Source organism: Temnothorax curvispinosus, unplaced genomic scaffold, assembly GCF_003070985.1.
Source record: "Temnothorax curvispinosus isolate PA1 unplaced genomic scaffold, ASM307098v1 QBEX01008959.1, whole genome shotgun sequence".
Lineage (NCBI taxonomy): Eukaryota > Metazoa > Arthropoda > Insecta > Hymenoptera > Formicidae > Temnothorax > Temnothorax curvispinosus.
The window spans coordinates 328,390-341,273 of record NW_020218739.1 but is presented as its reverse complement, the minus strand read 5'-3'; the positions used below and the strand labels follow the sequence as shown (position 1 = coordinate 341,273).

The following is a 12,884-nucleotide window of genomic DNA, read 5'->3' as shown; positions in this document are numbered from 1 at the left end:
TCTCTTTATATCGCCAGATCTCTTTATCTCGCGCGATTAGCGGCCGCCCGCGTCGGAGAAAATGTCGAGGAGTTTCACCAAGGGACTCTACGCTTCCTTTTTAGGTTGTCATTGAAAGCGCTCCGAATTCGCGTCGCACGCGTTCCGGACGTACGTGTCTTTTACGTGTTGGAAGTAGATAATCTTTAATTATTAATAAATGCAACCCACCGATATGATATATAATCAATTTATTTACGATATGATGTACCAGATAATAGAATCAATTTGAGAAAAGCCTAATTAGACTTCAAAGATCCAGTCATCGTAAATGGCGTTTTAAATAGGTAATTTTGAAAGAGAGTAGAATATTTTGATGATATTTCTCAAAGTAACTTGGAACCCTTCGAGTCGCCCTCTTTAGATCTCTTTTTCGCTTTTTTCCAAATAAAGAAACGAGATGAGTCAACGGTAAAGTATTAATACGACGTATTCTCAGAAATAAAAATATAATGATAAACAGGATGTAAGATCGTTGATCTTACACGATATCATAATTTTGCGGTATCTATATCGCCATATTATGATTTCGATATATTACGATATCGTATTACGTTTTCGATTCCGATTAGATTAGCGGCCAGGGGCCAGGGCTTTTCGCGATCGTTGTTAATCCCGATCGATCTCCGACTCGATCGAGGGTGAGCTCGGCGCGGGTTCTCGGAACGAACTTTCTTTTCACCGAGTTTCCAGGGGGGAACGACTCCTCAAGTGGAAACAGGCTACCTTCGTATGACCATTAAAGAGCTTGCGATTGAACTTTCGCCGGCGATCGATCAGATTTCTTTCGAGAGAAATACCGCATGGCGTACAATTTTAACATAATATCGCTGAATTAGATGACTGATCATCGTGAAAGGAATGAGGCGTTTCGAAGTCGAAATCGTGGTACAATCTTTTCTCCTGCCGCAGGAATAATTTACAACGTAAATTATGAATAATTATAATTAAATTATTATTTATCGTTATTAATTTTTCTCAATTACTAATATTTATCATTAGTAATTATTATTAATTATAAGCTATAGCTATGTGAAACATTTTAATATATTTGGCGAACCAACTGTCGACCCTAAAGCTTCAATATTTGTATATTAATGTTTTTGTACAAATATGTAATGTAAGGAAAAGGTAAAGAGGAAAATTGCCGACCGGTGTTTAATTTCGTCGAAAGCGTTCGCTCTCTAGTCTTTACTTGGTTCTATTGTCGAAGGTGAGACACGGTCGCCATATCGGTGCAACCTGTCCTTAAGTGTGCCAACGGGAATTCTACGCGGCAGCCTTTCAGATAACTCGGGCTTATCATCTCGATTGCAGCGTTAGATAAATATTCAGGTAGCCGGCGAAGTGTTACACTACCGAGAATGCGCTCTTCACAGCCAATATATCTGGAATAAACATGATAAAAACACAAAAAGTTCAGTCGCGGAATTATCGGTTCTTGCTTGTGATGCAGGACAAATATCGCGATAAAATCGACTCGTCACGGAAAAAACTGAAATCTCACGGCATTGCTTATCTGCAGTCGAAGAGAAATTTCTCGTCGATAACTAATTATAACGAAATGGCCGGTATCTAGTTCATTGAGGCGTGCTACTATCGAGCTGGAGAACGTCGCGACTTCCTCCAAGTCCGCGATAATGTCTCGCTGCGATTCGATTCGAAAGGCAATTTCGAATCGAATCGCGCGTACATATGAATGCCGGCGTGAACATTCAAATCAAGTTGAGCTTTGCGTACCGTGCTCTCTCTCCATCTCTCGCAACGAAATACCGTAGACGCGCGCATATTAAACGGCGGCCATTTAATTTATTCAGTTAACGAGGTCAGAACTCTATGCCGGCGCGGCAGCGGCTTGGCCGGGTCGGCTATACCGTTGTTGCAAATCGAAGAACGACGGAGCGGTACAGATGTAATTCTGGAGCCGATCGCAGGTCGAAATCGCGCGCGTTTTGCGCGAAAAGATTTAACGATAAACCGGCCGGCCTTGCACTCTCGGCAGGCGATCATGCGAGGTTCTCTCGGGTAAGTGTGTCAAACGGGACGAAACGACGGAGCGGCTACCGCGAGGTCCTCCGCGAGATTCTACCGTTAAACGATGGACTCCTTTGCCTTCCGCTTTCCTCGCTCCTCTGGCTTTCCCCGCCGACTTCGGTGACTTCGTTCCCCGGATCTTCTCTATTATATTTCTCAATAATTCGAAGAATATGCTCGCCGATTTATTAAAACTGGAAGAGTGAGAATTGAAAGAATTAAAGAAAACATTTTTTTAAACTTGTTTTCCCTCGAAAAAGAAAGAAATATTTTTGTTTACGAAACAAAGGAAAAATTAGTGGAAAACGAGCTTGATAAGTTATAAGATAGATTATAATATTTTTAAGCTAAACAGAGCAATAATAGAAAAAGATCCTTGTTCCTCCTTAACGTCTTCCTTACGCATACGTTATTTTTCTTCGGAGTTGTTTGTCACACTTATACAATACAAGTACCACGTCACAGGTGTCTTCTTCTGTTTCGCTAGAGTTATTTTTCTCATCGTAGTTACATTGAGCAAAAGAATAATCGCGTAACCACCTGCGAGCGCGGCGATCGATCGCACTTTAATCTCCTCTAAGGTCATTACAAGCGTGTCTGGGTGGAAGTCAGAGACACTCGGAGAGTTCGCACGATCTTTTCATCACGGACACGTAACACCGTCGCTCAAACAAGGCATTAAAAGACAGAAAAGAGTTGCGCGAAGAGAAGGAAGCCGTCCTTCGCGCGACGCGATATCGAAGGATATACCGATGTCCACGCGACCGCTAATAAAGAAACGTCGTCCCGCTAATAATAGCCGCTTACGCGCGTATCTTCGCGAATGACGTCCTGACAGCATTGTTTCCTTTTCTCTTCTTTTTCTCCATCCACCCGTTGTCGGCTTCATTCAGGAAAAATGGCGAGCAGGAGGATCGCGAGCGCGTCGTGAAATTATGGCTTTCGCTGCATGCGTCGTATATAACTCATATATTCGCAGAAGTCGTACTCGCACGCGTGCGTACACGTGTACCTATATATTTTGCCTACTCGTAACGGTATATTCTACAATCTACAGCAAGACGCCGCGACTGCGTCCTGTACATATTCCGCGTATGCGATGGAGATGTCCGTAAAAGGAGGCTCCGCATATTGTATTGTGTGTATCTCAAGGAGAATTATAAGCTTCCAAAATTTAAATAGTTTTTATAATACAATTACGAAAGATGTAGCAGGGAGATGCAGGTAGATTATAATTTATACCGTCAATTATAATACATTAAATCGCACACTTGCCGCGCTTAATCGTCACGCTCAAAAATTGCAGTTTCAGGACGGAATTGTGTCACTTTCGAAGTCATTGACTCGTCCATATTTCATGAAGCCGTTCGCGAGATAGCTTCCTCCTCGTGGACGGTAAGACCTTTGTTGTGCAGAGAATTCTTCAGGCGAATGACACGAGTGCCCAGGCACGCATTAGCTTCTTTCAGCCATGAAACAAGGTTGCCCGCGATGTTACCATTAGCGATACCAGCGATGCGTACGCCGCTTTTAGTCGTCGGTCTTCCTTTTTTTGTTCGATTTTTTCCCCCCGTTTTTTTCCCGTCCAATACCGCGGCTTCGACGGAGCCGCGTAACGTTGTCGCGATGTGTCGCGAGGCCGCAACAACGCGAATCGTTTGTGTAACCGACATCAACGCGAAAAGGGGAAAAAAATAAAACGTTTCGCCTCTCGTTTCTCTCGCTCTCCTAAACCGAGATTCCACGGCGAAGAGGTCCCCCATTTTTTCTCCCCCCCCCCCGTGTCCCCCAAGTTCAGCTCGTAAATATGCTGAACTCGATCAAACGCCAGTGGTTTCGTCGATCCGCGTTCGGCAAACGCTTGCGCGGCTTTTTAAAGGAATGGAATTCGCCTGCGTGTGTGTACGCGCGCGTCGTATCTCCCTCACGGCGAGTTAAATCGTGTCGTTAAAATTCTGAACGTTACGATAAATCGTGCCAATACCGCGGAAGGAGAGCGATTTGTCGTCGCGCGATTTAACTTGCAAAAGATGCGCATCCCTTCCCTCTCGTGTCGCACCCGTCGCGTCGTTTCGACTTGTGGTTTGGCTGGTTCTCGTTCCGCGGGATATCGACGGGATGCGCACCTGACGTCGCGGACGAATTTTCAGGCTTTCGTAATAGAGAAAGGAGGTGAGGAGCGCCGACCGGGTGAGAGATAGAGCCGCGTTCGAAGATGGAAGACGTTCAGTGTCTTCGTGACATTTGATCCACCATCCGCGTTCTCCGCGCGACTCCTATATTCGACATGAATACCAATGCGAGATTTCCGCTGGGGAGTCTCGAAGATACTTTTCTCCAGGCTGTTATCGCGCTCTCGCTTTATTTTACATTGAGTTTTGATAGCGTTTTGATATCCGCATTGTTTTATTTTTCCTTTTTTTAGTAATCCGGGAAAAAGAATTTAAATCGATATTAGAAACAACGTTGAAGCAATAATTAAAGCAACGTTGTGACAAAGTTGCGGCGTTGCGGCTCAAGTTGAAGTAAAGACAGGTTTCGATTATTAGCCTCTCGTTATCTGCTTATTGCGCGCTTTATTCGAAATAAATGACTCATACCTCAAAGTCAGCTTGCACAATCGCGGATGAAAGAGAGAGAGGCATAAACTCTTTGAATATCCCCCGCGGAATCCTCGATTGGCATAACCGCCGCGCAGAAAATCAAGCTCGCGTCGATAAATCAAATCAGCGAGGCTCGCTTGACCATCCTCACCGAATTGTTGTCATATTTTATTTCACCTTCTCGTACACGTTCCAGAGATAATGACGCAGACGTCGCGCGATGACGTTCCGCGTTAAATTTTTTCGGTTAAGTATCGGACAGTAGTTTCGATATTCGTTGACGAGCAACGCGTTCAACTCCGAAAGATGTTTAACAGATGTTCGATGGACGCCTGAGGGATTACCATGACACGCATTCATATCTCACATTCAGCGCCAAGAGTGTGGTTGCTTGAATCTCACTCGTGTAAGACAAATAAAACTTGCTATCGGACGGCGATATACATCGCTGAATGTGGAAACAGATCCGCGCCTTTGAGGCGCGTGCAAAAAATATGTAGGATATAAAAAGAAACGGTCCGTCAATAAACGAGAGAACTTCAATAAGGATGTTTTTTAATTAAATAATTTCAGAGGTAATTCTCTTCGAGGTTTTGCTTTCGTTGATATCCAAAAATACTCGTTAGAATATCTGAAGACTTTTAGGAATTAAAAACTGCGAAAAGCTCAGAAATTGTGACCTATAAAGATTTGCTATTGCGTGCTTGATCCGCGAGAATCGCCCGTTGACAGGAGATCTCCTCCTGGGAAAATTGCGCGCGCGTACGCTAAATGGAACCTCTAGGTCTCTCACGTTGTGCAACATCCGAAAACGGACTGTGCGTCATCACCGAGAGAGAATAAAAAACCGCTCGAGGTGCCGGCTGATGCGCGTGTGACGCATGGGGCTGTGGAAAGTAAGACGACATCGATAGTAGTAAACGATAGTAGCAGCGACGATACAAAGACAGCGATGCGCGGTGGTGATATCGCGGGACCACCTCCTCTTCTCTAAACGCTCGGCTCGTTAGATCCTAGAAAAGCGGCCGATTGTTAGCGCCCGATGAAAATAGAACCTCCGTTGCCCGAGAGGAACAGAGAGAGGAAGAGAGAGAGAAAGAGTTGGCGAACTGCCGAGATTCAATTTGCTCGAATTACGGTTGTCCGAGGAGAGAACGATTACGTTACACAATGCGTGGGTTGTTCAGCTTCCATCGGTTGGGTAAAGCCGGTAAAGGATCAAAGTATCGGGGGAAACGATCAGAGTGGAATGTTGTCATAGCGAAAGATATTTCGCGCGATTGTCCATTAGACACGGTATTAGACGCGCTATCGCAACAAATCTTGAAACGGTCAAAGGTTAAAAAGTACCAAGGCACGAGAGGTGTATGATTGTAGATTACAAATGTCAGAGGGAAACAATGCTGAATGGTCGGAGCCGCGGGATTGGGGAGAAAAAAATTCCCCGATGATGATGTAAAGATTTGTTTTTCGACGTTTGACGGCACGCGCTTTCTAACGTCGAAAATATCAGGATCCGCGCCGAAAATAGCACGTCGGGATAGAAAGAAGCAAAAATAAAAAATGGAGATAATTTTGATCGGTATATTGCGTAAGGTTTTTTCAGGATGGCCGTGAACGCGCGAAGTTAGAACGTCAGAGACGAGCGAATAAATAAACCGCGAACTTCGGGAAAACGAGAGCGCTGGCGGATTGGGTTCGGTACTCTCTCGATTATTCGGCCGATCGAGCAGCAGAAAATGCGTGGCGGTGGGACGTCACGTCGGTCGGAGATTCGACTATAATGGGTTGGGTCTGCTCATCGCTCGCGAACACAATGATCCGCGCGTTTCGCCACGCCGTTGTTAGATTCGTACACTAGTTGCCGGATGACGTCAGCCTCTTATCGCTCAGAGATACAGGCAGGATAATCGAATCCACGAGATACCGCGGAATTTACATGCCAGCCTTAACGACGATAGCCGCGAGAACACGCGGCTTTTATATGCAAAGAATGACAAGATGTAATAATTCATGTGAAAAAAAATAACAAAATCTTGTAGATGTATTTTAAATCGTAATAACATATTCTTTCTAAAATAGATTTGAGATCGCGTATATTTTTTAAATCTTACATACATATATCTTGATGCTAAATCTAACGAAGAAATATAAATATATTGATATCAATCTAACGAAGGAAATATTGCTTCTAGGCATCGACGATCGATGGCCGTCGAAAGGGCGCCTGTCTCTTCTGCCAGGAATACTTCATGGATCTGTACCTCTTGGCGGAGCTGAAAACGATCTCTCTGAAGGTGACCACCGTGGATATGCAGAAACCGCCGCCCGACTTTCGCACCAACTTCCAGGCCACGCCGCCGCCCATCCTGATCGACAACGGCGACGCGATACTGGAGAACGAAAAGATTGAACGGCACATCATGAAAAACATCCCCGGCGGGCACAATCTGTTTGTACAAGATAAGGAAGTGGCCACTCTCGTGGAGAACTTGTTCAGCGTGAGTGTCGGTCAATCCGGTCGAGAGTGAAACCAATCGGGAAAAAGAGCTGTCGAATTATATACCTTTCTCTGGCGAGGCGAGAAATTACATGTCGTTCGCTCCGTTCATATATTTCAGAAACTCAAGTTGCTGCTGCTGAACGCGAAGGACAAGGACAAGGATCCCAAGTCCTCATCGCTGATGGCGCATCTGCGCAAGATCGACGAGCATCTGGGCCGCAAGGGCACGCGCTTCCTCACCGGCGACACCATGTGCTGCTTCGACTGCGAGCTGATGCCGCGACTGCAGCACATCAGGGTCGCCGGCAAGTACTTTGCCGACTTCGAGATACCGGAGACCCTGGTGCACCTGTGGCGATACATGCACCACATGTACAGGCTCGACGCTTTCCTACAGAGCTGCCCGGCCGATCAGGATATCATTAATCACTACAAACTGCAACAGGTGAGACGCATTAGAGCGGATCTCTAATTGTATTCGCGAGATGTCGACTAAATAATTAGCGCTTTTCGACAAGCCTTTGATTCACGCCTACGCGTCACACAATGACGCAATCCCATTCGCCGCGCAGTAAAACGTTTCCCATGTCCTCGACCGATATAATTGTAACGAATCTCCTCTCGTTATTTACAGGGTATGAAGATGAAGAAGCACGAGGAACTGGAGACGCCGACCTTCACCACGAGTATCCCGATCGAGGTCAACGACGACTAGGCTGGACCTTCCTCAGCGTCTGCGATCGCGTGACTTCGATTAGACATCGACATCGGCCTATAGCGAGACGGCGAATCGCCTCGACGGAGTTCTAACGGCGCGCATTTTGTAATTTAATATATTCAACATTAGTATCGAAAAAATAAGCAGGGATTTGTCCGCTAGAACGTCCGTCTTTTGAACTGCGAAAGCTCGTGTCATCGCGACATCGATCAAATTCATATCTTTTTGCTAAGCAATCATTGCTGTATCACATCCCTTTCTTGTGGGATCAAGTCAGGTGTAAAACGGATTAGTTTTTTTACTGCAAACGACGCGAAAACATATATAAGTGCATTAAGGCATTCAAAGTCTTAAAAACGATTCTAGAATATTGATCTTCTCCATTTTTCTTCTACTTTCTTTTTTCCCCTTCGCTATGTACAGCGTACGTAGTTTTGACCTGAGTAGTATTAGCAAGATTTTAATTTGCTCTATTGTTGATCTAAGGTTTAAATTTATCAGGAGAAGCGATGATGATATTGCCATTCTCTGACGGCAACAATCATGGAAACTAACACCAAGAATGCAAAAGAAACGTATGCCTTCGAGAGAATCAAATTGGTGCCATTATTGTATTTTTGCAATCCTTAATACGAATTATCCTTTGGATAGTGATCATTATTCCTAGGCATTATTCTTACATAAGACTAAGCAAATAAAGTAGGTGAAATCAATGTAGAACGCTTGATAAAATATTTCAACATCGTTCTTGAATTTGCGTAAATATTTTTAAACATTAGATTTCTCTTTTTTTTTCTCGTTTTCATTCAACCACTCATCACGAGCTATAGTAACAAGATACTTAAGCATGATTGGGATTTGCATGAATAGGAAGAGTACGTCGTTTGGAATTATAAATTTGTTTAACACGGCTTTACGCCGTGCTCTTAAACGCGTTTGCACGATAGATAAACAAAGACAGGTTATCGTTATATACGTAGAAGAAAGAAAAAATACGTTTTTCCGTATCTCTCGCGAGACACGTGATCAAGAGTGCGTACGTTTCTTCTGGATTCCGCAGCGCGGTTCGAGGCATCTTGTTATTCCCGTTTCATCGTTAGCCACTTTTACTGATTTACAAGCAGAGAACGAGCGCAAAACAGTTCCCACGATTGTTTTCCCTGAGTCGAAAGCATTTAAAGTAACAGCATCCGGGAACTCGACTCCTACATTTGCTTATTTTCACTAATCCGCTGTTCCAGAAAACCGAGCAACAGTGCGACTCGTAAGCAACTGTCTATTTCGCATTAGTAATTCTATTATTATTATAATTATAATTATTACTATTGTATTATTAATTTTGGTTTATATATCCGTAGAAGTCAATATACCAGTGTTTACAGTAATGCCTGGAGCACCCCATCATTTATTATGACGCAGATGCGCGGCATAGGCTAAGTTCTCGTATAAAATATTATAATTTTATACACGATATTTGAGCGCTATTTTTTTTGTTAAATATATACACGATATTGAGATATTTTTATATCTCGTGGCGATAAGGGCGAGCGTATAATATTTTATTCAGAGCGTCATCTCAGTAAGCTTTAGCCTAAAAAGGTGAAGAAAAAAACTGGTACAGAGCGAGATGTATCAGATGTAAGGTGAGTTTAACTTTAGAAAAACGTCTCTGTCGTCTCTTCAACACGGAATATTTTTCTCATTTTTCGCCGATGTACTTTTTGCGAAGCGATATAGAGAGACTGAAAAATATTTTTCTATATTTTTCACAAATATTCTTTTCGTGAAGCGGTGAATTACTTACACAAGTGAAAAGCATCATTTCAATGGAATATTTTCTTCATTTTTCGCTATGCTATACTTTTTGCGAAGCGACAGATTACTAGTTTAGAGAGATAAAAAAATATTTTCTTAATTTTTCGTGAATATTCATTATCATTTTGGTAAAGCCAATAGATTATGAGAGACAAGGATGGAATACTATTGTATTTTGTTGCTATATTTCTCGTTCTACTTTCATCGATCTAGTTTTATCAGTTTAATCTCTCTTGATTATTGGCGAGTAATTTCCGCGAGAGTCGCGGTAAGAAGGATCGCTAGATGACAACGAAAGGAGGACCGTATCCGTCGCGACGCTGCGCGTCGGTGTCCAGTCTCGCATACGCGATCTAAAATAGCGCGCGGACGGACGTCGCGTTCTCTCCCTCCTCGTCGTGTCACCGCAGCGAGCTAACGTGACGCGTCTCCCATTCATAAATAGGGACGGCCACTATCCGGCGGGACGGCCATCTTGACTACGCGATCGTGCGAGCTCCCGTCGCCGTCGGTCCGCGTCGACCGTCAACGTTCGCGATCGCCTCGCTCGCGAGAAATCATCGGGAGCATTAAATCACGCGCGGGACCGGCGGGACATCGGCGCCTGCCGTCGTCGGCGACGCGCGTGGACGGAAGCGGTGCGGCCGAGCAGCGCGGTGGTCGGTACGCAGTGCACAGCTGATCGGTGGCCCCGACGGACGGTAGCTGCTCTTGCTGCTTGCCTCGGCTCGTCGTCTCTCGAAGGCGAAAACGCGAAAACGGAGCGGACACACACACACACACAGAAAGACATATACAGACAGAAAAAGACAGATAGGAGGAAAAACGCGAGTGAGAGCTGAGAGCTTGAGAGGCAGGACGCGAGAGACCGCCCGCGCCCGCGCCGGTGCGGAGTTGCGGAGACTGTGGGCCGCGTGTACCGCGATTGCGCTCGTCGGTGACAGGTGAAAGCTCCGTGAGAGACGAAAAGAGTTTCTGCGAGGAAAAGGGATACGGGATTCTCTTGAAGAACGACTGCGGTGCTGGTCCCTTCCTCTGGCACGGACGAGGTGTAGGTGTTCGTGAAGAGGAAGAGGAGGAGGAGGAGGAAGAAGTGCACGACGTCGCAGCCCGCTCGTCGGACGTCTCCGATGGTTGCCGTCCGGTGAGTCTGCCTACTCGTGCGACTAAAGTTTGGGTCTAAAATACTCTAAAAGCGGCGCTCCAGGGCGACCGCCGCTGCCGTCGCCGTCGTCGCCGACGACGACGGCGACGGTGGCGTCTTATCGCGTCGCGAGGGAGCGACGGGGAAAGGGAACGGAGCGCGCTCTATTACTCGCGGCGGCGACGGCGGCGGACTCCACGCGGCACGAAAATACACCTGCGACGGAATGCACCGGATGGATACGCGGCTGTGCCGACAACAATGCGCTTCCGCGCGTAGGATCTAGACTCGGGGGGAAGGGGGGACATCATCGAGACCGAGTTTCGTTTTAGTCGCGCGTTCGGTTCGGGTCCGTTCCCTTCGGCCGCCGCGGCCGCTCCCCGTGCTTTTCCCCGACTAACGACTTTTACATGTCTCATCTCGTAGTAGGAACTTCATTATCGCTACTTAAGCATATTATAGTGATGAAACTCATGAAAAACATTCCGTGACACGATTGAAACAAAACTGCATTTTCGTGGCAGATGCGTTGAATAGCGTGTCTTTTACCTTGCATCGTTGCGCCATTCAAAATATCACATTGGACGGCACTTGTTTTTTTTACAAGCATTTATATCTTTTAAAAGATATATCGATGACTCCAGCAGCAAAAAATCGAGCACAAAAATGAAGCGCACAGAAAAAAAAGAATATACTCTTGATTTGAGAATATCTTTAGTTTCAACGTGGAAATCTTGAAATGAGATTATATTGCGTTAAACGAAGAAAACTTGCTGGAATGAAGTCATTTTATATAGTTTAACCAAGAAGAAAAGTTGAAATTCTTATAGAGAATATAAAAAGAATCAGGATCGTTTTGCTGTACAAAATTTTGCGTATATACGAAACAATGAACACGTTAATTTGAGTACATAAATGGCCGCGTTCAGCAGACACAACTGTTGAGTGTCGTCTTATCAACACGCTACGTTGATTTGTTGGGTCTAAAAGTAAGAGCCAATCACGTTCGATTGCTACTGAGCGGTTTGTTCTGCTGAACGCGCCCAATTTTGACATTTATCTTTAGGGACTCCTACTTTTAGGTGTAAAAAAAGGTGAAATAGATATAATTATTCTTTAGTTTCTGTAATATTTTTGCTGTTAAATTTTCTTACGTTATCTCATAGCATTATTTGTGCACAAAATCAAGTTTTTTTTTAAGGATTAATTACAAAAGTGGTAGGAGTCCCAGAGACTCTACAATCATACGGTTGAAAGTTAAACTTTCCGTATTGACGTATATTCGTACTTGATAAGTTCGTCCTATAATCTTACGCTTATCTTGTTTTGCAAGTACAGCGCGACGCGGAACGACAGGATTATCTTGAACCGCACGGCGCGGGGGGCGCGACGGATGAAGAAAAAAAAATATATTCGCCCGTGTCGTACCGGTCTCGAGTCTCGATCGTTGCGCAAGATTTATGATAATGTTGCGCGAAGATAATCTGTCGAGCGCGAGGCGGCTGTTCGCGCGGCGAGTTTCCGCGCGCGTGGGCAAGAATTATGCGCGTAAAAACGCGCGACGTCACGGCTTTAAACCTGTTACGAAGCGTAAACAAGCGAGCTTCTCTTAAGTAATGCGATCGACTGATAGCTCCGGTCGCGTATCCGTATCGCGCGCCCCTTCTCGCACCCTTCGAATGCAATATATTTCCGCCGTCATTACGAATTGAATTATCCAATCAGTTACATAATTTAAATCGATTATCAATTTAAGTGTGTGGGTTTATTGTTCCGACAAAGAGCAGTGTTTTAAAGTTTAAAAGACCGACAAAAAAAAATACTCTTGATTTGAAAATATCTTTAGTTCAACATCTTAGAAATCTTGAAATGAGATTATATTGCGTTAAAATAAAGACAACTTGCTTCAATGAAGTCATTTTATATAGTTTAATTACGACAAAAAAATTGAACTTTTTATAAGAAGATTATAGATCAGCACGTAGAGAGAGAGAGAGAGAGAGAGAGAGAGAGAGAGAGAGAGAGAGA

The 12,884-nt window shown here is 44.6% G+C and overlaps 2 protein-coding genes across 4 annotated transcripts in view; both read left to right on the top strand.

Moving 5' to 3' along the window:
* Positions 1 to 9,368, top strand: part of LOC112458516 (chloride intracellular channel exc-4) — a 9,766-nt gene extending 398 nt beyond the window's left edge. The window contains exons 2-4 of the mRNA XM_025022203.1: positions 6,872 to 7,177; positions 7,298 to 7,624; positions 7,814 to 9,368. Of these exons, the coding sequence (XP_024877971.1) occupies positions 6,872 to 7,177; positions 7,298 to 7,624; positions 7,814 to 7,894 (714 nt within the window). The 3' untranslated portion in view covers positions 7,895 to 9,368. The remainder of the gene's footprint in view (positions 1 to 6,871; positions 7,178 to 7,297; positions 7,625 to 7,813) is intronic.
* An 808-nt stretch (positions 9,369 to 10,176) lies between these two features.
* LOC112458514 (uncharacterized protein PB18E9.04c) overlaps positions 10,177 to 12,884 on the top strand; it is a 13,764-nt gene continuing 11,056 nt past the window's right edge. Inside the window, exon 1 of one of the 3 annotated variants that reach the window (XM_025022198.1) lies at positions 10,177 to 10,856. The gene's annotated coding sequence lies outside the window, so the exon portion shown is untranslated. The remainder of the gene's footprint in view (positions 10,857 to 12,884) is intronic. The other 2 variants (XM_025022200.1, XM_025022201.1) reach the window with 2 other exon arrangements.